This window comes from Myxozyma melibiosi (assembly GCF_037950935.1).
Source record: "Myxozyma melibiosi strain Phaff 52-87 chromosome Unknown BZA70scaffold_1, whole genome shotgun sequence".
In the NCBI taxonomy this organism is placed as follows: domain Eukaryota; kingdom Fungi; phylum Ascomycota; class Lipomycetes; order Lipomycetales; family Lipomycetaceae; genus Myxozyma; species Myxozyma melibiosi.
The window spans coordinates 924,449-943,237 of NW_027042915.1; the positions used below are offsets into that span (position 1 = coordinate 924,449).

The following is an 18,789-nucleotide window of genomic DNA, read 5'->3' on the forward strand; positions in this document are numbered from 1 at the left end:
TTTTAAATATTTTCATGAAAACCCTACTCGGGTCGGGTCTTCATTCTATTTCTGACCCAGCAAGCCCTCTTTGAGCTTGCGGCTCGGGTCATCTCTTTGTTTACCTTCGACGAACACTCCTGCCACCACTCGTCCCTGATATCTACTATCCGGCATCCTCCCCACGAGAAACACAAACCGAGAGAGGCGGTCCACTCCTCCCTCTCGTCTCTCGCCGACTGATCACGAGTCCAAATGCGCATGGACGAGCTGCCCTCGTCGGCAGCAAAGCGGCAGCAGCCTGCGCCCGTCAAGCTTGTTCGCGCCCAATCGTCCTCAACTCCCCAACCTCGCCATACCCTTTCTCGACAACCTTCAAAGGCTTCTCTTTCTACTCCAAAAACATCAACTCCTTCATCGGTCGACAAGAGGCCGACAGTCAATTCGCATAACACAATCTCGTATCTCCCTTCAACTGTCACCACACGATCTCCACGCATCGCCGGCTCTTCTCCTGTTCCTCCCCGCTCATCAAAGGCAGATTCAACACCTCAGCCGTCATCTGGGAAAAAAGTTTTCTATGCCTCTTCTCAGAAAATATCGCCGGCTCCAGCTTTGGTTCCGGCGTCTGCCAATAGGCAAAAATCGAGTTTGTCCACCTTGAACACAAAATCAACTTCTCGGCTAAGACCGAGTCCTGTCTTATCCGCCTCTGCGGCAACACCCTCATCAACGACCAACAAACCTCCTCTCCCAAATCTCTCCCGCAAGTCATATTCGTCTCTCAAAAATCCACATGGCTCGTCTTCTTCCAAAGTATCAGCTGCACCAGTGCCGCCTATGCCCACGCAGACCTCAAAGTTCGTATACGCAAATGGCAAGGAAGAAGTATTATCTCCGCGACGGCCACCGTCGTCATCTACCTCATCAGCGACTGTTTCGACCTCAACCGTTCACTCTCCATTCTACCCGGTCAATAGTCCACCTCTGTCCTCTTCAAGCTTCTCATCAGGCTTCTCCGCTGGTACCGGAAGCGATGAGATAGAGGACGATGTTACTATACTGCCGCATGTCCCCTCGATAATTGCGCAAATCACTCCCCATCTTCCCGAAGGCATTAGCAATACAAGTGATGACAATGTGGAACTTGAGGTTGTGGAAGAAGATATCGACGATCTTGACTTCAACAACGACGAGCCTACCGATGCAGCCCGCGTCAACCGCAAGATCCTTGATCTCGAAATCTCAAACACATCACTGTTGTCGATAAACCGCACTCTAGAGCGTGAAATGCATACACAGAATCGGGAACTGAGAGCACTGAGACGATGGATCCAACGAAATGGAAGCGCTGGTGCTCCCATCAACTTTGATCAGCTCTCTATCTCTGACAGTTACGACGAAGATGAAAATCAGGAGGACAGCGACACTGATGAAGATGACGACGATGCGACTCTGCCAAAGTCGAAGAAATCATCAAGTATGGCTCCTTTGACCGAACGAATAAAGTACCAGCAAGAAGTCTTTCAAACGACGCAGGCTATAAACTCCTCAATCAGCAAATGCATTGCCTCCTCCGATTTTCTTATCAAAGAGGCCCGCGGTGCGTTGGAGTTCACAGTTACCGAGAACGAGATGCGCGGTCGAGTACTGAGCTACACCGATTCACCAGCTTACGAAGAGGACGTGGCCGTGGACGAGACTGATGATCCAGAGGATCAGAGTGATCCGGCGAGTATAGACATACCAGCTGAAGAGTCTGAGCCATCATAAACATTTATTCATTTCCTGCTATATATCTGCTGTTATTGTTGTCATTTTGGGCGTTCGCAGGTTTCATTTTTCATTTCCATTTATTATTCACTTGTTTACTGTAAACTTTATGTAATTATACACCAACAGCTATTTCTTAAAACACGGCTGGATCCAGCATGCATGTGAGAATGCCCAGATACACATTAGCGTTTTTAGCAAGAGAGCTAAACTCCTCCCAAGATAACCCATCATCTGGTTTCTTTGGCTTAGCAGCAACAAATATCTCAGAGACAAGAATCTCAATAGCCTCCATCGTAGTCTTCTTGAGCTCAGCGTCGTATTCTGTCTCATCTAGCAGGCTGAGTTCTCTAGGTCCCGGGGTATACAAGTCCGCGCTTAGTCTTCGACGTGGGTTGTTGAAGTCTCTATCGATATTCCAGGGACCATCATGGTCCTTGTCTGGTATACCACGAGGGGGTAGGTCCATCAGAGACGGGATCTCGGAACCAAAGACAGCAGACAGTGAAGTCTGCTCGTAGATCGCATCCCAATCCACAGTATCCTCTTCTGACGACTGCAGCATATATCCGACTAAACTCATGGAAAGATCAAAGTAGCCCGAAAACATATTCAAGATATCGCGTCGCGTGACATAGCCATCCTCATCAGTATCATAAGCGCGGAAGGCACATTTCAGACGTTCAATCTTTGTGCCTTTTGTTAAGACTGACAAAACCGTGATGTATTCCTCAAATCCAACCACGCCATTATTATCAGAGTCATAGATGAAGAAGATTCTATCCGTCACAAGATTTGGCACCGCTCCAAGACGAGAGGTCACTTTCTTGAAGGTTTCTTGGTCTATACCCCCCTGGAAATGATCCGTTCCTGCCGCCCGATACTCTAGTACACAAAGCGTTTTAAATTGATCATATGCTGCCTCGATCTCTTCTATGGTAACTATATAATATCAGCGGATTAGTCGTCGTCAAGATATAATCTGGCTCATCTCTGGAGTGCGACTCACAGTGCGTCGACCCGTGATATTTGTCGATCTCAGCTCTCGTCAAATGCTTTGGTAAGCGTGAAAACAGCTGCTCTTTTCCAGGGTAGCACGCCTTGCCGGTCCAATCGGGATTGTAGAGCACGGGGATTGGGATCTTGACTTTGTATAGGATATGTGTTCGTGGATGAGTGTCTGCAGCCTCGCACTTTTCGCACAAGTCGACGTCAACGCATTGCGTACATCTGTAACGCATTCCTTTGATTGGAGTCGCGCGGCAGGAATTACAGCTGACTCCGCGGTGCACGTACGCGTTCTTGCGTCTCTGCTCCATCTCGATCTGGTGCAGCAGTTTCACCATATGATTCCCTTCAAAATGTCCATCGACGGGCGCCGTGTCCCGATGCATCATCAGCAGCAGCTCCAGCTCGTTCATAGCAACGTCAATCAAGTCGGCTTCATCAGATTGGTGGTCAGAGTGTATAGAGATACTTGGGTCGCCTCCGTTGTCGCCGGATGCACGCGCGCGCAGAGTGCTGAGATCGATATCGCTTCCCCGCTCCGGCGACCCTGTATTTGTTGCACGCGTTGACGACTGTGCGCTCCGCAAAGACCCATTGGTTAGCTGTGAGTTCCTGCGAGAAGCCCGAGCATTAGCATTTCGAGAGCGTCTATTCGGAGCATCTGGGGATTCTGTGCGGTAGAAAGCGTAAGCTCCGCAGGCGAGTGCGACAGCGGCCGTGCAATTGAATAGCTGGGGTTGTTGTTAGCAGGTAGGACTAGAGAAAGATATGCATAGGACATACAATGGCACGGGTAGATATGTTATCTAGAGAGATGAAAGGGGCCATTTGACCATGCCAGTTTGCTGTAATGGCATAATAGACGGTCGATGATAGTGAAGAGAGGCAGATTGATATACTGAAGTGATCCCAGAGACGGACCGTCAGTGATATCAAAGACGTGTGGCGGTGCGGTGGCTGGTTGTGGCTGCACAATCAATCGGGGTCAAATCAAATCACTTTGGAATAAGAAAGAGGTTCCTTCATAACAAAATCCACTCCAATTCACCTCTTCCTGTCTTCTCCCCAGTTCCGAGTTCGTCCAGTCGAGTTCGGTCCAGTCTGAGTTAGAGGTTCTCTGTTTGAATAAACATCTGCTGATTCGTATGTCTCTCTGATTGATGCTAATCGGCCGGCCGAGTTGTGAGGGGGTGGTCGCATGGCTTCTAGAACACAGCCAGCGCACTTCCTCCTGCATATCATCCACGATACCAGCCTTATTTTCTCTTTTATGTGAGTCGAATGTGTCTCTAACGATCTGCCGAACCGATGGCTCGGAGAATCCTGGTTGCGGGCTGGTTAAGGCTTCGCTGTCGGAGGGATTAGTCCTCCTGGTGCCGTATGCTGCTTCCAATCTGCATCCAGGTTATTTTTCGATCTGGTTCTTTCTTCTTTAGATTATCAGATCTTTCTACTCGTCTTTATATTTTCACTTCGTTGATAAATCCTGCATCATGTCTGGCGAAGCCTGGTACGTTCCATCCCGACGGTGCCGTGCCGAAGTCTGTCGAAGCAGTCTACACACCTGCCGATTTCTGAGAACCTGTGGGGCGATTGGTTCTGTTTACTGACTCGTTAACAGGTTATACCTGCTCGCGGTGATTTTGAACGCCGTCAACCTGTTCTTGCAGGTGTTTTTTACTATCATGTACAGTGACTTGGGTATGATATCAATACGAGACTTGATAACAAAGTGGGACCTTCTGCTAACCGTCTTTATTTAGAATGCGGTATGACTTGAGCATCTTGCGATTAGATTGTGTTTCGGTGACTAACATACAGAAAAAGATTACATTAACGTCTTTGACCTCTGCAACCGTTTGAACGCCGTAAGTGGATCACACTTTTTTGATCTTGTGATGATATGCTAACACCAAAACACAGTATATTCTCCCTGAAGCCGGTGTTCAGGCTTTCTTGACGTTCTTGTTCTTAATAAACGGATACTGGATCGCACTCTTGCTCAACCTTCCCCTTGTCGCTTACAACATCAACAAGTGAGTTGCGCGGAGTTTACTTCTTAATATCAAAGGTACTAACATACAGTAGGGTCATCAACAACAACCATCTCCTTGACGCTACTGAGATTTTCCGAACACTCAACGAGCACAAGAAGGAGAGCTTTATAAAGCTCGGATTCCATCTTTTGATGTTCTTCTTCTATTTGTACAGCATGATTGTTGCGCTCATAAGAGAGGAGGATTAAACTCTTATCGTCGACAAATGTTGTGCTTTTATTTTCTTGCTTTCTTCAAAGCTGCCGAGAGAATAGAAAGGGCGATAGAATTTGGACGAACAACGATAGCATGAGGTATCGCATGTAAAGTGTGGTTGTACAGTAGAATAGGAGTCAAGTTTGTTGCAACTCCTGGAGATTATTATTTTTGTGAATACACAAGCCGAGTTACTTTGCGCTGAATTGAACGAAATCTATACATTGATGTTTATTGTAGTAGTATTATATCAAAAACATTTCTTCTCTATATTCTTGGAACGGGGCCACCCGGGGAGTTTGGCAGACGGGCGCTGAGAACCTCACAGCCAGTCTCGGTAACGAGGAGCATGTGCTCAAATTGGGCACTGCGCTTGCCGTCGATAGTTGTGCTAGTCCAGTTATCAGGCCAGGTCTTGTCCTTCCATGTTCCGAGAGCAAGCATAGGTTCGATAGTAAAAGTCATGCCGGGCTTGGCCACACCAGGGGTTTTGTTTTTCGCATAATGGGGGATGTTGGGAGGGCAATGGAAGAGCTTGTTTGTGCCGTGGCCGCAGTATGTTCGGATGGTAGAGCAGCCGTTTGCCTTTGCGTGGGCCTCGATGACGTTGCCGATTTCGCGGAAAGGCATGCCAGGCTTGACGATCGCGATGGCTTTGTCGAGAGCTTCGCGCGTGGTCTCGACCAGACGGACGCTGTCGGGGTCTTGGCTCGCTTTGCCGATGTAGTAGGTCTCGTTGAGATCGGCGTGGTGGCCCTTGTAGTAGAGCGAGACGTCGATGTTTACAATGTCGCCGTCCTCGAACTTGCGCTGGTCGGGGATGCCGTGGCAGATGATTTCGTTGACAGAGATGCAGACGCTCTTGGGGAAGTTGTAGTAGTTTAGTGGGGACGGGTATGCGCCAGCCTCGACGGTCATTCTGTGCACAAGCTCGTCGATTGAATCAGAAGTGATGCCGGGCTTGAGTGCCGCGCCAGCAGCGTCGAGGATCTTGCGACCGAGCGCACAGGCTTCTCGCATACACTGGATTTCTTCCTCGGTGTTGATGTGCACATTTGTCGAGCGCAACAGACGTTGCTCGGCTTTCGGAACGCCGTCTTTGGCGTGATCGGGAAGAGGGACTGAAGCTGGAACTTGACGCATCGGACTCAGAGGGTAGACCGGGCGAACCGTGCTGGTGTAGGGGTAATCCGGGAACGGGTTGTGAGGTTGCAAAGCAGCAAGTTCTTTGTGAACGAGCTTATGCGTCGGCCATGCTCTGAGAATGAGATTAGCAATGTGGGCATTCGCTATTAAGGATGCCTTACTCACTTTTTGAAGCAGTCCTGACCACAGAACAACGAGCTTTTGCCGTATTTCAGACAGGTCGGGCACTGCAACGAGGAGACCGGGTTCTCGCATCCTTCGCGAGTGCACTTCTGAACCCCTTCTGACTTGTCGACAGCCACAGACATTTTCTTGTATGTATTTTAAATGAGAATTGTGTGTTCGGTGGTTTGATTAAAAAAGGAGGCCAGCGAGTGTGCAGTTGCTGAAGATGGGTCTGCGAGGCGAAGAGGTTTTATTGCGAATTAATCGATTTTTTTTATTTTTATTTGGATTTGAAGTTAAATCGACGCGAGCATCGCTGATGTTGGATATTTGTAAACAACTCGATTAGATAGATGATCTAGTTCTAGTCTTGATATTATATGATTCTGTTTGTTCAAATAGCATTATTATTTACTACATTCTATAATTATACAGAGAACGAAAGGAATGTGCGAAAAGCAAAAACTCCATAATGCGGCCAACGGTCTGCAATCGATATCGATCCAACCAGTTCAGACAAAGTCAATGAATAGCAAAATAACGCCAAAGTCCCCGTAGTCTCAAGATCATCAATAAGAGGGAAAACACACTGCTGATGGACCAGAAATCACTCGGTCGCGGTCTTGAATCTTCGCCGACACATGGGACAGAGTCCCTTTGACGACTCGGTAGTCAACCACTTGAGCAGGCAATGCATGTGGAACGCGTGTTTGCATTCACCAATGACTACACAGAAGCAAAAGTCAGCTAGTCTGAATCGCAAAACAAGAAGAAAACACGTACTTAGTGGACAGTCGTCTCCTGGATACTTGCAAGTCGGACAGGTGCCGTCGAACGCGACCCGGCAGATTCCACAGACTTCGTCCTGCGCGTGATTCCAGTGCCAGGTGCTAACACCGATCCATTTGTCGATTGTTACTTTCATTGACTGTCTGAACTCGTGATGATTTACCAAGAAAGATGGAAAGAGATCAGAGATGGCGATAGTAAACAGTGGGTTAGGGCCATATCGCTCTATTACATCAGTCTCCTCTTCGCTTTCATACAATCACCGCAATATCGCATCATGTCAAAGATCAGAGCACCGTCGAGAATACTCCTGGACCAGATCCTGACTCCAAAGGCGTATACCTCCCTGCGAAAGACCTCAGGCCAGCGCATTGTGCCGCTCGACGCTACGTGGTATCTGCCCAACGCCGGCCGCAATGGCAAGGAAGAGTTCCTCGCCGAGCGACTGCCCGGTGCTCGGTTTTTCGACATAGACGAGGTCAAGGATGCCAATTCCCGCTTTCCTCACATGCTTCCGAGCGTGGAGGTGTTTAACAAGGCAATGTGTAAGCTCTTGATCGCTGTTTCGGTTCATGATCTGGTGCTGACAAACGCGTGCAACAGCTGATCTCGGTCTCTCTCGAGAGGTACACACTCTACATCTACTGTATTCAAAGAGAGCAAACTGACAAGTTCTAGGATATCCTGGTGGTCTATGACAAGCAGGGAAACTTCTCCGCCCCACGTCTGCTGTGGACGCTCAAAGTGTTCCAGCATCCGTCCGCGTACATTCTCGACAACTACCCCGCCTACAAATCAGCCGGACTTGAGCTCGACACCACAAAGCTTGCCTCTGTCGAAGATGCCGTGACCGAAAAGGGATCATACGAATCGCCAGGACTGCAGGAGGAGAAAGTCGTGGGTTTTACCGATCTCAAGCAGGTTGTTATCGAGCCGCTATTTAGACAAAAGTTCAACATCATCGACGCTCGACCTCATGGCCGGTTTACCGGAGAAGACCCCGAGCCCAGACCTGGTTTACCCTCCGGACACATCCCTGACGCGATCTCGATCCCGTTCAACGAGGTTCTCGACGCGGAAACCAAAGAGTTTAAAGATCCCCAGGCACTTGCGGACTTGTTTCTCAGCAAGGGAGTGGACCCTGATAAGACTACCATCGCAATGTGCGGCACAGGTGTCACCGCGTGCGTGCTCGAGACTGCATTGAACAGAGCCGGGTTGGTGAGCTCGGATAAGTCGATCATTGTCTATGACGGCAGCTGGACCGAGTGGGCACAGAGAACCGGCGGCAAGTACATTGTTTCAGGCGAGAAGTAATAGTAGCATGATAGCGTAATATATCTTTTCAATCCTCTTTCTCTTCCTCGTTCTCCTCGGCCAATTTTAGTATAAAGTCCCACTCACTCTCGCGAACCGGGGTCACCGACAGCCGCGACCGACGAAGGAGCGCCATCTCGTTCAGCGGGGACTTTGAGCCGTGCTTTGCAAGGTGGTCTTTGAGTTCCTGTAGACTGATTAGCCGTTTCAGTGGACGGACGTATTCGACATCGACCATGAACCATTTTGGGTTGTCGGGGTCTGATTTTGGATCGTAGTAGGGGTGTTTTTTGTCGAACGCGGTGTCTGCATGAATAGTCAGTAGACGGTGACAGTGATCGATGTAGGAGGATACTCACGATCGGGATAGGCTGTCTTGCAGACTTTTAGAATTCCTTCACACACAGTTAGCTCTTCTCTTTGTGAAATTGAGAACTTGCACATACCAACTATCCCTGGCGTCTTGCAATTGGAATGATAAAAGAATCCCAGGTCACCGACGTTCATCTTCTTCATAGTATTCCGAGCTTCAAAGTTCCGCACGCCATCCCATGAAGCCTGATGCTCTTTCTTTAAATCATCAAAGCTGAACTTGACATCGACCCCGCCGACGAGTCTTGACTCTGGCTCGGCTTTGAACAGCCAGTGGGACGCTGTCGAGGGTTCTTGTGGCTCTGGAGATGCTGCCGGTGCTTTCTTGACTCTCTTTGGAGCTGCTTCTGTTGCTGCAGCGCCCGCAGATCTCAATGCTCGTTTCGAGGCCATCGCTGCTGCTTTAGCTGACGAAGGTGAGGATGAGTTAACGTGTAAAAGTAAACAAATGGGAATTAGAGTTTTGCACAACTCGGGTTTAAGCGCGCCTCGAGAAAAGAAACCGAAATAAAAAAACCCGACGGGTTCGCGACTGTTTATCTCTTTGTTTTCGCATTCAGCTCGCAATTGCTGTTTGTTTCTGCTTTTTTGTTGTATAAGAGCGAGAGAGGTATGTCGTTTTTATGTACATCGCGCCTGCTTCGGCGGCAGGTGGGTTTGAAGCCCAGCAGTCGACTTCACAGCCCGACGATACGGATAAGTCCATCGACGGGCTCGGTGCGCTTCGCGATGAGTGAGATCAACCCGTCGAATCCAGAAGAAGAAGAGGTGTCGACAAAGATAAAGACCGGACTGTACGCGCCAATACTGTACAGTGTCGACTACATCAATCCGTACGAGAAATCGGTCGCTCGTCAGCCGATATACACCGCCCCGTCGTCGTTCCATGTCGCGGCCACGAAGCGGACAATGTGGACGTTTGCAGTCATTGGTGGATACTTTTCGACAGCGATGATGGCGATGGACGGTATACCGCTGTCGCTGTCGCTGCTGGTCGGCATCCCGTCTGTCCTGCCTCTACCGATAACATACTGGCTCACGGCGCCGTACGTGAACCGCATCTTCCGGATATACGACCAACCCGAGGGCGAGCCGGTCGACGTCGAGAAGCTGAAGGAGAACGAGGAGTTTATTTTTGAGTGCATTGGTGTGTTTGGACGCGGACTGTACAACACCCGAGTCAAGCTTTCGGACCTGCGGGTGGTGAACAAGCGGTTTGGATGGGTCACTCTCGAGGTGACGGACGAGAGCGCAAAGAAGATCAAGCCAAAGAGGAATTTTCTTTTAGATGCGTTTGATGGGCTGCGTACGAGACGGTGGTTCTACGTTGCTGACGACGTGGGTGGTTACAAGATGGAGCGCATATGGGCTATTATCGATAGGCAGAGTGGAGTTGACAACGGGAGGGATTAAAGTATGGTGATACAGCTTTTTTGTATTTAGTAGGACAATATTACAATGTACATACACCGAAGAACGAACTCTATGGCTGATTGCAGCGCAGGACGTCTACAACTCATCGTGGGGTAGAGTCTCGGCTGCCTCCACAACCTCCTCAACCGGCTCAGCTTCAGCAGACGTGGACTCAGCCTCGGGGGTGGGCTCGGCATCAACTTCAGTGGGCTTTTCAGCGGCCTCAGTCTCCGTCTCGGGCTCGCCTTCTTCGCTGGCTGTCGTAGCCTCGATTTCTTCGTCCTCGGGAGAACCGTCGGGCTTGTATCCAGCAATACCGAGCAGTTTGATGTCGAACGTAAGATCGGTCCCCGGTTTTACATGTAAGTTTTCACGCATACCTGCCACGATTTGTCAGACAATGCTCGAAGTATACACACAGGGCAGTCTTACCATAGCCATACTGGTGCGGGATGAGCAGCCTTCGTGATTCGCCAATGCACATGCTGTGATGATCGCGGATTAGCATGTCTCGACCAGCTCGATTAATAAGATATATACGCACTCAAGAAGACCCAGCTCCCAGCCCTTGATGACTTTACCACTACCGAGCTGGAATCGGAACGGGATCTCTCTCCCGACCGAACTGTCGAGCACGGTTCCATCTTCAAAGTATCCGGTGTACTCAACCGAGATCTGGTCGCCCTTGCGCGTCTTTCTCAGGCACTCGCTTTTAGGAATGCGGTCGGTGACAACTAGACGCACACAAAATAAGAGTTAATTGAGTGCCGCTGCTGGATATTTCGTGAATCAGAGCAGATCAGAAGTACGTACTGATTCGAAGCTCTTTCGCAAAGACGGTCTCCGTGAACGCAATCAGCGCCACGAGCAGCAACAAAACAGTGAAAACAGAGCGCATTTCTACAGAGATCTTTATCTGCTAAAAACCAAACCAGATCTGGATCTGAACAAGCAGCAAAACAGAGCAGCAGCCTGAGCTTTCTTCTACGTGTCCAAACCGCTGCCTTGGAAGCAGCCAAGCCGCACGTTCCACACAGCCTCACGTGGCTCAATTAACACGTGACTGCACAGCCTCAACGAGGGCCATCGTCCTCGCGTGAAATCGTCGTCCGAGAAAGAAGAAGGAAATCAACAAAGAACCCGTCGACGATGTTCAAGCTGAAAAAGTCCTCGAAGAAGGAGAAGGCAGCGCCTGCTCCGGCCGCTCCTGCGCCTGTGCCCGCGAAGAAGACTCCTGCTCCCGCTGCTCCTCCGCCTCGCGCTGCTCCTCCGCCCGTGGCAGCTGTTCCTCCTCCCGCTCCTCCGCCTACGCAAGCCCCGGCACCGACACCTGCCCCCGTCAAGACCGCTCCGCCGACGCAACCACCACCACCCACCACCGCCGACGCTGCCGACGAAGACGGCGCGAAGCCTGCGGAGATTCTTATCGAGGCCGCGCGGAGAAACAACGTCGATCTGCTGCAAGAAGTGCTGGGAATAGGCGCCGATGGATCCGCGCGTCCGGCTGCGACGGATCTCATCAACAAGTCCGTTGATGCGCTGGGAAACACTGCGCTGCATGTTGCTGCTCTGAATGGATCTTGTATGTGAATTAGTTATTGTGTGTGTGTGCTGTTTGTAGTGGTTTCTAATCGTGTGCTGCAGACGAGTGTTTGGATGCGATGCTCGACGTCGAAGGTGTCGAGGTCGATCCCCGCAATCGGATGGAAGGCAACACCCCTCTGCACTGTGCCGTCATCTACAGTGAAGAGGAGCCTGAACATGCAATTGCAATTGGTAATCCTGCTCTTTCTGTTTGGAAAATGAATTGCACTAACATTGTTTATCTAGTCGACATGCTAATCGATGCAGGCTGCGATCCACGGTCAGTGATATCTATAATTGCCTGATTCTGAATATACTCTAAACTCTTCTTTTTCTTTAGGATCCGAAACAAGATGAAAGACAAACCGCTTGATCTCGTTCCGTCTACCAACCCTGGACTCCGAAAAGCCCTACAAGGTGCAGAGATGGCGACGATGATGGGTGCAATTGGCGCTGCCGAAGAAGAGGGCCAAGATGTCGAGGGTATGCTATCACATCTCATTCTCCTGCTGATCCGTGCCTGAGTTAACACTGACTTATCTGATTTTAGACTCTGGATCCGAGTCCGAGTAGAATATCTAGAATACATGCACGTTTATGAAATACATTGCTCATAGATCCCCAGCCCTAGTAGTACAATCCACCTAATCATAACACACCACACCCACAACTCCTCCTCATACCCCTCTACCGATATCTAGCGACGCCTCTTTGCTAGCCGGACAGTACACGACTTGCAAAACCACTCTCCCTTGGGAGGCCGCGACAATCCCGAGCACTTCAAATGATACCATTCAACAGGGCAGTTTTTGTTATCGCACGCAATCATCTTGCCATACGATACATCGTCGCAGATGCAGTACCTGATCTCGTCTTCATTGACTTTGTCTTGTGTCTTGCGTTTTTTCTGCTGCTGCGCTGGTGCAATCAACTCTGATGGTATCTTTTTGAATGATTTGATGTTGTTTGTCGGCTTGGATACCTGCTGCTGTAGATTCTTTTGCGCTGCTGGCTTTGCCGCTTGTGTTGGTTTTGCTGCCTGTGCTGGTTCTGCAGGATGCCGCTGTAGATTCTTTTGCGCTGCTGGCTTTATTACTTGCGTCGGTTTTGCTGCTTGTGTTGGCTTTGCTGCCTGTGCTGGCTTTACCGCTTGTGTTGGTTTTGCAGCATTCCGCTGTAAATTTGTTTGCGCTGATGGCTTTGCTGCTTGTGTTGGTTTTGTAGAAATCACCGGCTTAGGTGCATTAGCAACAGCCCTTTCTTCCCTAACTCTTCGCAGCGATCGAGTATTCGGCGTTTCAGCTGCAGCACTCGCAGCAGGCGTCTCGTCGTTCCGCAGTCTCGTACTACTACGTCTACTGCTAGCATCAGAAGCCGTCGGCGTCGATAAAAGACCCAAAGATGCTAATTCATAGCGCGATACGCCTTTCGTGTGATCTCGTTTGCGTTTATTTGACGTCGGTGTGCTGGCTTCATGGACCGTGACCTCAGAAGATCTCGTAGCGCGAGTAGGTTTGCCTGAGACAACAGGTTCGCTCGTTTGCTGTCTTGAGCTTGTTTGCACTGGTGCCTGTTCGGCAGGGGTGACGTCTTCTTCTGCGGGAGTTTCGGTTTCTTTGGCAGTTGTCTCGATCTTCTCGGGCATCTCATGTTCTGGCTCATGTTCTGGCCCATGTTCTGGATTACGATCTGGCTCTCTGGCAGGTTGATCTTCTACAGCTGGCTGTTCGGAAGAGTCATCCGTATGCAAGACATCAATTTCTTGGGTCTCTTGGGGAGGAGGCTTGAACAACGACTGCTGTCCAGAGAGTCGTTTCGAGATTTCGGGAAGTGCCAGCTGAGACGGTGGGGCAGCGAGCGAGACTTCTCTTGCAGCGCGACTGGCTTCGGCCGTATTCTCTTCCTCACTTTTTGCTGCATCACCGCCATCTTGATTATTTTGCAATGGATCCCGACGCGTTGTAGTGACCGGAAGATTCAACGTTTTTTCCATCTTTGTGATCTCGCGGTCAATCTTGTTGTAATGACGCTTCAAGACCGTGACAAGTCTCTGAGCCTCGCGCAGGGATGCTTTGCGATCCCGGATCATTCTGGTAGTATTGACGTTTTGCAGACGATGATATATCCGAGACAGTCTGGCAGCGGTCTCGTCTGTGATCGGAGAGTCTGCGGATTCGAGGATGGAGAGGAAGGAGTCGAGATCATTTGATGGAGCTGCGTAGCAGGCTGAGAGTTCGGTGATAAGATTGAGCGATCTGCGAATGTCACTTGGCAAATGATCCGTGACTGTAAAGATAGTGATACCTAAGTCAGTATATAGTTAATACAATAGAAGAGCAGAGAAATGGCTTACTGGGCATGTAGTAGGAATACATCGCGAACGCGTCCTCGTCGAGAACAGCCGCCGCGGGCTGAGTAGCGTCTGCCATAACTTGCAGCAAGCTCTAGCAGATAAACTTGTTACTACTGTACGATGCTTCTTCCACAGCTGAATTAGAGAACAGCAAATGAAAACTGCTTCTTTCTGGCGGCAGGAAGACACACACGACCGCAGTCAACGAGGAGGTTTGTTGACGAAGCTCTTCGCGCTCGAAACTTTATTTTCCTTGCTCCCAACGCTGTAGCTCCAATTCTTTTGATACTCGTTCACTTCCTCTTCTTTACCGCACAACAGTCTTGTTGATTCAGTCTAGTAGCTATCGTCCGTTGATTTTGCTGCTACACGCTACAGTCATGAGTGCCGTCGCTGAACAATCGTCGAACAGCACCGCTCTGCGAGCTCAGGAAAAGAAACGCCAACTGCAAGAGGAGAAGGACGCCCGACACCATCGAACGATCAAGGAGCTGGAGGACGAGGAAGCACGGTTGCGGAGACAGCTTGCAAATTTGAAAGCTGAGAAGGATTTAATGTCGAAAGTGCTGGCACAGCTAAAGGAAGCGAACGCAAAGAAGAAGCAGAAGAATAGCAGTGTCGAGCTGCAGAGTTAGTTGGAGTCAGATTGCGTCGAGTGCGCTTCTTCACCGACTTGTTCACAGAGTATTGCCTACCGTCACATGCATACTTATAGGCGGTGTGTTTACAACCAGCATCTCGATTGTCTATTCCTCCAGAGGCAGAGCTGAGCCGCCATATCTCTTGCCGAGAACATCTGAGAGAATACCATCTGCATCTAGAGCACGATCCTCTCTCTCATGTGCTCAAGCTAAGGCTGATTGCAGGTTTTAGAGCAAGAACTGCTTCCTACAGCAGCAGCGGGATTGTATATATAGTGTATAGTGTATCGTGTTGCTAGATGTACATTTAAGATCGCAATGCAATATTTCCTAATACAGACAAACCTTCCTAAAATAGAAACTACCCAAAGCGTCGACCTGCGATTTGATTTTTTCTTCACCTGAGCCCAGCTCAGCCTGGCTTTGTCTCTTCATCTTCTTCCAATTATCTCAGTTCTTTGGCAACAATTGCATTCAGAATCCCTTTTCAGCTCTTAAACTCGACTGTATCTTCTTCTTTCTTACAATGTCACACTCTCCCTCGCTCTCGTTTGGTCCCGAATGGTAGGCTGCTCCGGTTTTCACCTTTTTCCCTTGTTTTTTCCCGTTTTTCTTCGGCTTTGCCATTGCGGTCTCTGTTGCTTGTATTTTACAATAATCTGCATCTCTTTTATTGATTTTTATGCCATTGCCCTTCTGTTGTTTTGTCCATTGACTGTTCTTGCTCCCTCGTGTTGCTCCACCATCGATTCTCCCTCCTTGCTAACTCTGATCTCCTAGGATGCGCCCCAAACCCGCGCATTCATCCAGCAGCAACAGCACCACTCAGTCCTCTGGATCCCATTCGACTGCCTTCTCCTCTGCTGCATCATCAACCGGCGCCAACAGCTCTTCCAAGCCTCCAAAGATGGCGAAATACCCAACCTGGTCCTCGATCTCGTCGGCCTCTCATTCCGCCCGTCCTATATCCTCCTCTGCTGCAACGCATTCCAATCCCAGGTCCGCACACCTGTCTGATGATCAGTCGAAGTTTCACCCTTCTTCTTTCACCAACAGCAACAGCAGCAACAGCCATATCGTCGGCGGTGTCGATCTCAGCATTCTCGAAAACGCCCCTGCGTTCGAGGACGTGCCTCCGATACCCGCAAACGAAAACGGGAAGCGGTACACTCGCGAGGAGCTTCTCATCATCTTCAGCCAGATGCAAAATAACGGCTCTATAACTCAATACCCCCCTATTGATTTCCCACAGCCTCCATCTGCTAGATCCGATGCTGCAAAGGCTCGCTCAAAGCTGGGGACTGTCGGAGGAGGGAAAGCCAGAGAGGGATCCTGGGAGTTTCAGAAGTTCTTTGCTGGAAAGTTGCTCTTGCCGGACCTGCAAACCGGATCAGAGAATGATGTATGTACATTTGGTCTTCCTTTTTCTCTTATTACACTTCTAACAATCACTACTTGCATCAGGCTCCTATCGCCTCTCCCTCTCTTCAGCGGCCTACAAACTCCGTTCAGTCATCAGAGTCAGCATTCATGCGTCCGTCCAGTCCCTTTTTTGTGAACAACGGCATGAGATCAACCTCTTCTCATTTCCCCTCGCCGACCGCTTCTCCTTCAGTGCAGAATCAGGCAGTGTCTCAGCAACAGCAGCAATCGCAGCAGCAGCAGCCCTCGTCTGATCCAGTCCTGCCGTCGTTGAGTTCTCTATCGCTAGGTCTTCAGGACTACGCATCGCCTTTCAGTCCCCCGGTAGCGAACTCATGGTCGCCATTCTCTGGCACGCCGACGTCTCAGCACGCTCAGTTGCATACGCCGTCTACAAAGCCTTTGGACCACGACCCCTTTGTTCCTTCGATCTTCGGCGCTGTTCCGCAGCAAGGATTTCAGCCTTCTCCAGAACTTCAACAGCAAATCCCCCCTCCTCCTCCTGGACTAGGCCTGCCCCCTATGCTCGTCCCTGCGCCTCTGATCAGCTGGGTCTATCTGGACAACCAAGGTATGGTCCAGGGTCCGTTCCAGGGTACTCTGATGCAGGAATGGTATGTGAATGAGTGGTTGTCGAAATCGTTGAAAATGCGACGTGTCGAAGAGTCGGAATTTTACACTCTCGGCGACTTTCTGCGTATGGTCGGGACCGAGACCGAGCCGTTCTTGGTGCCTCTGCCTAGAGTTGAATTTGGTGTGCCTGCTATGGCACCGCCTATTCCTCAGCAGATGATGCCGTCGCAGGACCAGTACTTGACTTCTTATGCCCAGCAAATGCAGCAACAACAGCAGCAGCAACAGCAGCAGCAGCAACAACAACAGCAGCAACTTTCACAACCTCAACCTCAACCTCAACAGCAAGAACAGCAGCAGGCTTCTCCTGAGCCTGTGGAGGCCGAGAAAGAGTCTGCTCCAGTCGTCAACGATGATCCTGATGATGAGTTCATTCCCAAGGTCGAGCAGCCAACTCCTGCCCCTGCCGTAGCGCCATCCGAGCCAATCGCTGAGCGCAAGGTATCTATGCCCGCTCCGGCTGCCGAAGCTGCTGCGCCGCAACCCGTGGCCGAACAGAAGACTGTCAAGCAAGAGAAGAAGGCTGAGGAACAACCTGCGAAGCAGACTGCAGAGTCTGCATGGGAAAGCACCAGTAGCACGGCTGAAGAAGCTTGGTCTGTCGGTCCTAGCATGAGCAGCGTGAAACCTGTTGCACCGGTTAAGCACAAGCTTCAGCCTTTGCCTCCTGCCACGCTGTTCACAAAGCTGGGCGACTCTTCTGCTTCGAACAACAAGCCCTCTACTACGACTGGAAATTCTATTACTTCGGTGCCGATTGCCCCGTGGGCTAAGACGGCGACAGAGAAAAAGCCAAAACCGTTGACTGTCAAAGAGATTGAGGAGCGAGAGGCTCGTGCAAAGGCACTTGCTAAGCAGCAGCAGCAGCAAGCTCAGCAACAGAAGCGCTCTGAGATCCTTGATCTGTCAAACGGAAACGTTATTACTGACGATTTGACGGGCTCCGCTCCTCCCGGTCTTCCTCGAACTGCCACGTGGGCCAAGACATTGACCCCGGCTACGTCGTCGTCTGGTGGAAAGAAGACGCTGGCTCAAATTCAGAGGGAGGAGGAGGAGGAAGCCAAGAGACGTAAGGCGGCCGCAGAGGCAGCTGCTGCGTCTGCTCCTGGCGTCATGACTGCCCAAGGCAAGAAGTATGCCGATATCATTTCCTCGCGTCCTGGGGCTTCTGGCGTTCGGTCGGCTGTGGCTGCTGCCTCGGCCGTTGGCGGAAGCGCATGGACTACGGTGGGTGCTGGTGGAAAGAAATCATCGACTTCTACACCTGTGTCTAATGTTCCCGGCGGTGTTCCGGTTGTCCGCAGAGTTGCTACTCTGGGAACCCCGGTCGCGTCTGTCACTCGAACTGTCCCTTCGGCTTCCGTTCCCGCCGGCGCGGTGATGAAGCCGTCGACATCGGCCGACGAGTTTCTGAAATGGTGCCGTCAGACGCTTCGAGGAGTTTCGGCTGGCGTGAACGCGGAAGATCTGCTCTCGATGCTTCTCTCGCTGCCTCCTAGCGGCGGAAACGAGACTACCGAGATCATTGCGGATTCCATCTATGCCAACTCGACTACGATGGACGGAAGAAGATTTGCAGAAGAGTTTGTGCGGCGCAGAAAGGCCGTCGAGGGAAGTTCCGGGGCAGGTAGCTTGAGCAGCGCGATGTCGAAGAGCGCAGGAGAAAGCTCTGCAGCGTCGTCTGGCGTGGTTGTTCCCAAGAAGGACGGAGCTGCCGAGGGATGGAACGAGGTGTTAGTGAAGAGCAATGCGAAGACGCTCAAGGCGGCGGTCGGGCCTGATGCGAATGACGGGTGGAACAGCATGTTCAAGGTTGTTGGAAAGAAGAAAGGGAAGCGTTGAGTGATAGTAGAATTGTAAATAAAGTTATGGGCGTTTCTCTCGTGTTGGTATAAGATAATCTTGGAGTGAGTTATTCTCAGACAACAGACTACGTACTTTA

General features: G+C 50.4%; 12 protein-coding genes across 12 annotated transcripts; 6 read left to right on the forward strand and 6 right to left on the reverse strand.

The window, feature by feature from the left end:
* The first annotated feature begins 39 nt into the window (after positions 1 to 39).
* BZA70DRAFT_271104 (uncharacterized protein) lies at positions 40 to 1,826 on the forward strand. Its single transcript, XM_064911422.1, has one exon. It carries the CDS (start codon positions 235 to 237, stop codon positions 1,750 to 1,752), a length of 1,518 nt encoding a protein of 505 aa, XP_064770398.1. The 5' UTR covers positions 40 to 234; the 3' UTR covers positions 1,753 to 1,826.
* On the reverse strand, positions 1,827 to 3,777 carry BZA70DRAFT_271106 (uncharacterized protein). Its single transcript, XM_064911423.1, has 3 exons — positions 3,544 to 3,777; positions 2,762 to 3,491; positions 1,827 to 2,694 (listed from the first exon to the last, which is right to left on the reverse strand). The coding sequence occupies exons 1-3, from the start codon at positions 3,586 to 3,588 to the stop codon at positions 1,889 to 1,891; spliced, it is 1,581 nt and encodes a 526-aa protein (XP_064770399.1). The 5' UTR covers positions 3,589 to 3,777; the 3' UTR covers positions 1,827 to 1,888.
* Positions 3,778 to 5,235, forward strand: BZA70DRAFT_271109 (cornichon protein). The gene is made up of 7 exons (XM_064911424.1): positions 3,778 to 3,903; positions 4,197 to 4,270; positions 4,382 to 4,461; positions 4,524 to 4,529; positions 4,588 to 4,628; positions 4,684 to 4,796; positions 4,849 to 5,235. Exons 2-7 carry the CDS (start codon positions 4,254 to 4,256, stop codon positions 5,003 to 5,005), a joined length of 414 nt encoding a protein of 137 aa, XP_064770400.1. The 5' UTR covers positions 3,778 to 3,903; positions 4,197 to 4,253; the 3' UTR covers positions 5,006 to 5,235.
* Positions 5,236 to 6,634, reverse strand: BZA70DRAFT_271112 (peptidase M24, structural domain-containing protein). The gene is made up of 2 exons (XM_064911426.1): positions 6,324 to 6,634; positions 5,236 to 6,270 (listed from the first exon to the last, which is right to left on the reverse strand). Exons 1-2 carry the CDS (start codon positions 6,464 to 6,466, stop codon positions 5,280 to 5,282), a joined length of 1,134 nt encoding a protein of 377 aa, XP_064770401.1. The 5' UTR covers positions 6,467 to 6,634; the 3' UTR covers positions 5,236 to 5,279.
* A 54-nt stretch (positions 6,635 to 6,688) lies between these two features.
* On the reverse strand, positions 6,689 to 7,274 carry BZA70DRAFT_271115 (anaphase-promoting complex subunit 11). Its single transcript, XM_064911427.1, has 2 exons — positions 7,107 to 7,274; positions 6,689 to 7,049 (listed from the first exon to the last, which is right to left on the reverse strand). Exons 1-2 carry the CDS (start codon positions 7,246 to 7,248, stop codon positions 6,931 to 6,933), a joined length of 261 nt encoding a protein of 86 aa, XP_064770402.1. The 5' UTR covers positions 7,249 to 7,274; the 3' UTR covers positions 6,689 to 6,930.
* Positions 7,275 to 7,389: 115 nt separating this feature from the next.
* BZA70DRAFT_286729 (Rhodanese-like domain-containing protein) lies at positions 7,390 to 8,429 on the forward strand (the record flags this gene model as incomplete). Its single annotated transcript, XM_064913893.1, has 3 exons — positions 7,390 to 7,657; positions 7,716 to 7,738; positions 7,791 to 8,429. 3 exons carry the CDS (start codon positions 7,390 to 7,392, stop codon positions 8,427 to 8,429), a joined length of 930 nt encoding a protein of 309 aa, XP_064770403.1.
* Positions 8,389 to 9,317, reverse strand: BZA70DRAFT_11909 (PUA-like domain-containing protein). Its single transcript, XM_064909487.1, has 3 exons — positions 8,876 to 9,317; positions 8,789 to 8,824; positions 8,389 to 8,735 (listed from the first exon to the last, which is right to left on the reverse strand). The coding sequence occupies exons 1-3, from the start codon at positions 9,192 to 9,194 to the stop codon at positions 8,458 to 8,460; spliced, it is 633 nt and encodes a 210-aa protein (XP_064770404.1). The 5' UTR covers positions 9,195 to 9,317; the 3' UTR covers positions 8,389 to 8,457.
* A 3-nt stretch (positions 9,318 to 9,320) lies between these two features.
* BZA70DRAFT_271121 (uncharacterized protein) lies at positions 9,321 to 10,246 on the forward strand. Its single transcript, XM_064911428.1, has one exon. It carries the CDS (start codon positions 9,414 to 9,416, stop codon positions 10,212 to 10,214), a length of 801 nt encoding a protein of 266 aa, XP_064770405.1. The 5' UTR covers positions 9,321 to 9,413; the 3' UTR covers positions 10,215 to 10,246.
* Positions 10,247 to 11,178, reverse strand: BZA70DRAFT_271123 (uncharacterized protein). The gene is made up of 4 exons (XM_064911429.1): positions 11,028 to 11,178; positions 10,759 to 10,948; positions 10,647 to 10,699; positions 10,247 to 10,594 (listed from the first exon to the last, which is right to left on the reverse strand). Exons 1-4 carry the CDS (start codon positions 11,110 to 11,112, stop codon positions 10,311 to 10,313), a joined length of 612 nt encoding a protein of 203 aa, XP_064770406.1. The 5' UTR covers positions 11,113 to 11,178; the 3' UTR covers positions 10,247 to 10,310.
* A 157-nt stretch (positions 11,179 to 11,335) lies between these two features.
* BZA70DRAFT_271130 (uncharacterized protein) lies at positions 11,336 to 12,273 on the forward strand. The gene is made up of 3 exons (XM_064911430.1): positions 11,336 to 11,796; positions 11,859 to 11,990; positions 12,045 to 12,273. The coding sequence occupies exons 1-3, from the start codon at positions 11,364 to 11,366 to the stop codon at positions 12,101 to 12,103; spliced, it is 624 nt and encodes a 207-aa protein (XP_064770407.1). The 5' UTR covers positions 11,336 to 11,363; the 3' UTR covers positions 12,104 to 12,273.
* Positions 12,258 to 14,347, reverse strand: BZA70DRAFT_271132 (uncharacterized protein). Its single transcript, XM_064911431.1, has 2 exons — positions 14,152 to 14,347; positions 12,258 to 14,084 (listed from the first exon to the last, which is right to left on the reverse strand). Exons 1-2 carry the CDS (start codon positions 14,225 to 14,227, stop codon positions 12,496 to 12,498), a joined length of 1,665 nt encoding a protein of 554 aa, XP_064770408.1. The 5' UTR covers positions 14,228 to 14,347; the 3' UTR covers positions 12,258 to 12,495.
* A 1,758-nt stretch (positions 14,348 to 16,105) lies between these two features.
* BZA70DRAFT_11988 (uncharacterized protein) lies at positions 16,106 to 18,788 on the forward strand. Its single transcript, XM_064909491.1, has one exon. The coding sequence runs from the start codon at positions 16,197 to 16,199 to the stop codon at positions 18,687 to 18,689; it is 2,493 nt and encodes an 830-aa protein (XP_064770409.1). The 5' UTR covers positions 16,106 to 16,196; the 3' UTR covers positions 18,690 to 18,788.
* The last annotated feature ends 1 nt before the right edge of the window (position 18,789 follows it).

Excerpts from the sequence above, each read along its gene's own strand:
- BZA70DRAFT_271130 (XM_064911430.1), top strand. The coding sequence starts at position 11,364 with ATGTTCAAGCTGAAAAAGTCCTCGAAGAAGGAGAAGGCAGCGCCTGCT. Across the intron at positions 11,797-11,858 it reads TGCTGCTCTGAATGGATCTT|ACGAGTGTTTGGATGCGATG; the intron begins GTATGTGAATTA and ends CGTGTGCTGCAG. Across the intron at positions 11,991-12,044 it reads TGAACATGCAATTGCAATTG|TCGACATGCTAATCGATGCA; the intron begins GTAATCCTGCTC and ends TTGTTTATCTAG.
- BZA70DRAFT_271109 (XM_064911424.1), top strand. Across the intron at positions 4,629-4,683 it reads TCTGCAACCGTTTGAACGCC|TATATTCTCCCTGAAGCCGG; the intron begins GTAAGTGGATCA and ends ACCAAAACACAG. Across the intron at positions 4,797-4,848 it reads GTCGCTTACAACATCAACAA|GGTCATCAACAACAACCATC; the intron begins GTGAGTTGCGCG and ends AACATACAGTAG.
- BZA70DRAFT_271115 (XM_064911427.1), bottom strand. The coding sequence starts at position 7,248 with ATGAAAGTAACAATCGACAAATGGATCGGTGTTAGCACCTGGCACTGG. Across the intron at positions 7,050-7,106 it reads AGGAGACGACTGTCCACTAA|TCATTGGTGAATGCAAACAC; the intron begins GTACGTGTTTTC and ends GCTTCTGTGTAG.
- BZA70DRAFT_271121 (XM_064911428.1), top strand. The coding sequence starts at position 9,414 with ATGTCGTTTTTATGTACATCGCGCCTGCTTCGGCGGCAGGTGGGTTTG.
- BZA70DRAFT_271123 (XM_064911429.1), bottom strand. The coding sequence starts at position 11,112 with ATGCGCTCTGTTTTCACTGTTTTGTTGCTGCTCGTGGCGCTGATTGCG. Across the intron at positions 10,700-10,758 it reads TGGGAGCTGGGTCTTCTTGA|CATGTGCATTGGCGAATCAC; the intron begins GTGCGTATATAT and ends CGATCATCACAG. Across the intron at positions 10,595-10,646 it reads CCCGCACCAGTATGGCTATG|GTATGCGTGAAAACTTACAT; the intron begins GTAAGACTGCCC and ends AAATCGTGGCAG.
- BZA70DRAFT_271104 (XM_064911422.1), top strand. The coding sequence starts at position 235 with ATGCGCATGGACGAGCTGCCCTCGTCGGCAGCAAAGCGGCAGCAGCCT.
- BZA70DRAFT_271112 (XM_064911426.1), bottom strand. The coding sequence starts at position 6,466 with ATGTCTGTGGCTGTCGACAAGTCAGAAGGGGTTCAGAAGTGCACTCGC. Across the intron at positions 6,271-6,323 it reads GGTCAGGACTGCTTCAAAAA|AGCATGGCCGACGCATAAGC; the intron begins GTGAGTAAGGCA and ends TCTCATTCTCAG.
- BZA70DRAFT_11988 (XM_064909491.1), top strand. The coding sequence starts at position 16,197 with ATGTACATTTGGTCTTCCTTTTTCTCTTATTACACTTCTAACAATCAC.
- BZA70DRAFT_271132 (XM_064911431.1), bottom strand. The coding sequence starts at position 14,227 with ATGGCAGACGCTACTCAGCCCGCGGCGGCTGTTCTCGACGAGGACGCG. Across the intron at positions 14,085-14,151 it reads GTATTCCTACTACATGCCCA|TCACGGATCATTTGCCAAGT; the intron begins GTAAGCCATTTC and ends CTATCTTTACAG.
- BZA70DRAFT_271106 (XM_064911423.1), bottom strand. The coding sequence starts at position 3,588 with ATGGCCCCTTTCATCTCTCTAGATAACATATCTACCCGTGCCATT. Across the intron at positions 3,492-3,543 it reads ACATATCTACCCGTGCCATT|CTATTCAATTGCACGGCCGC; the intron begins GTATGTCCTATG and ends CAACAACCCCAG. Across the intron at positions 2,695-2,761 it reads ATATCACGGGTCGACGCACT|TTACCATAGAAGAGATCGAG; the intron begins GTGAGTCGCACT and ends GATATTATATAG.
- BZA70DRAFT_11909 (XM_064909487.1), bottom strand. The coding sequence starts at position 9,194 with ATGGCCTCGAAACGAGCATTGAGATCTGCGGGCGCTGCAGCAACAGAA. Across the intron at positions 8,825-8,875 it reads CAAGACGCCAGGGATAGTTG|GAATTCTAAAAGTCTGCAAG; the intron begins GTATGTGCAAGT and ends CTGTGTGTGAAG. Across the intron at positions 8,736-8,788 it reads CAAGACAGCCTATCCCGATC|ACACCGCGTTCGACAAAAAA; the intron begins GTGAGTATCCTC and ends CTATTCATGCAG.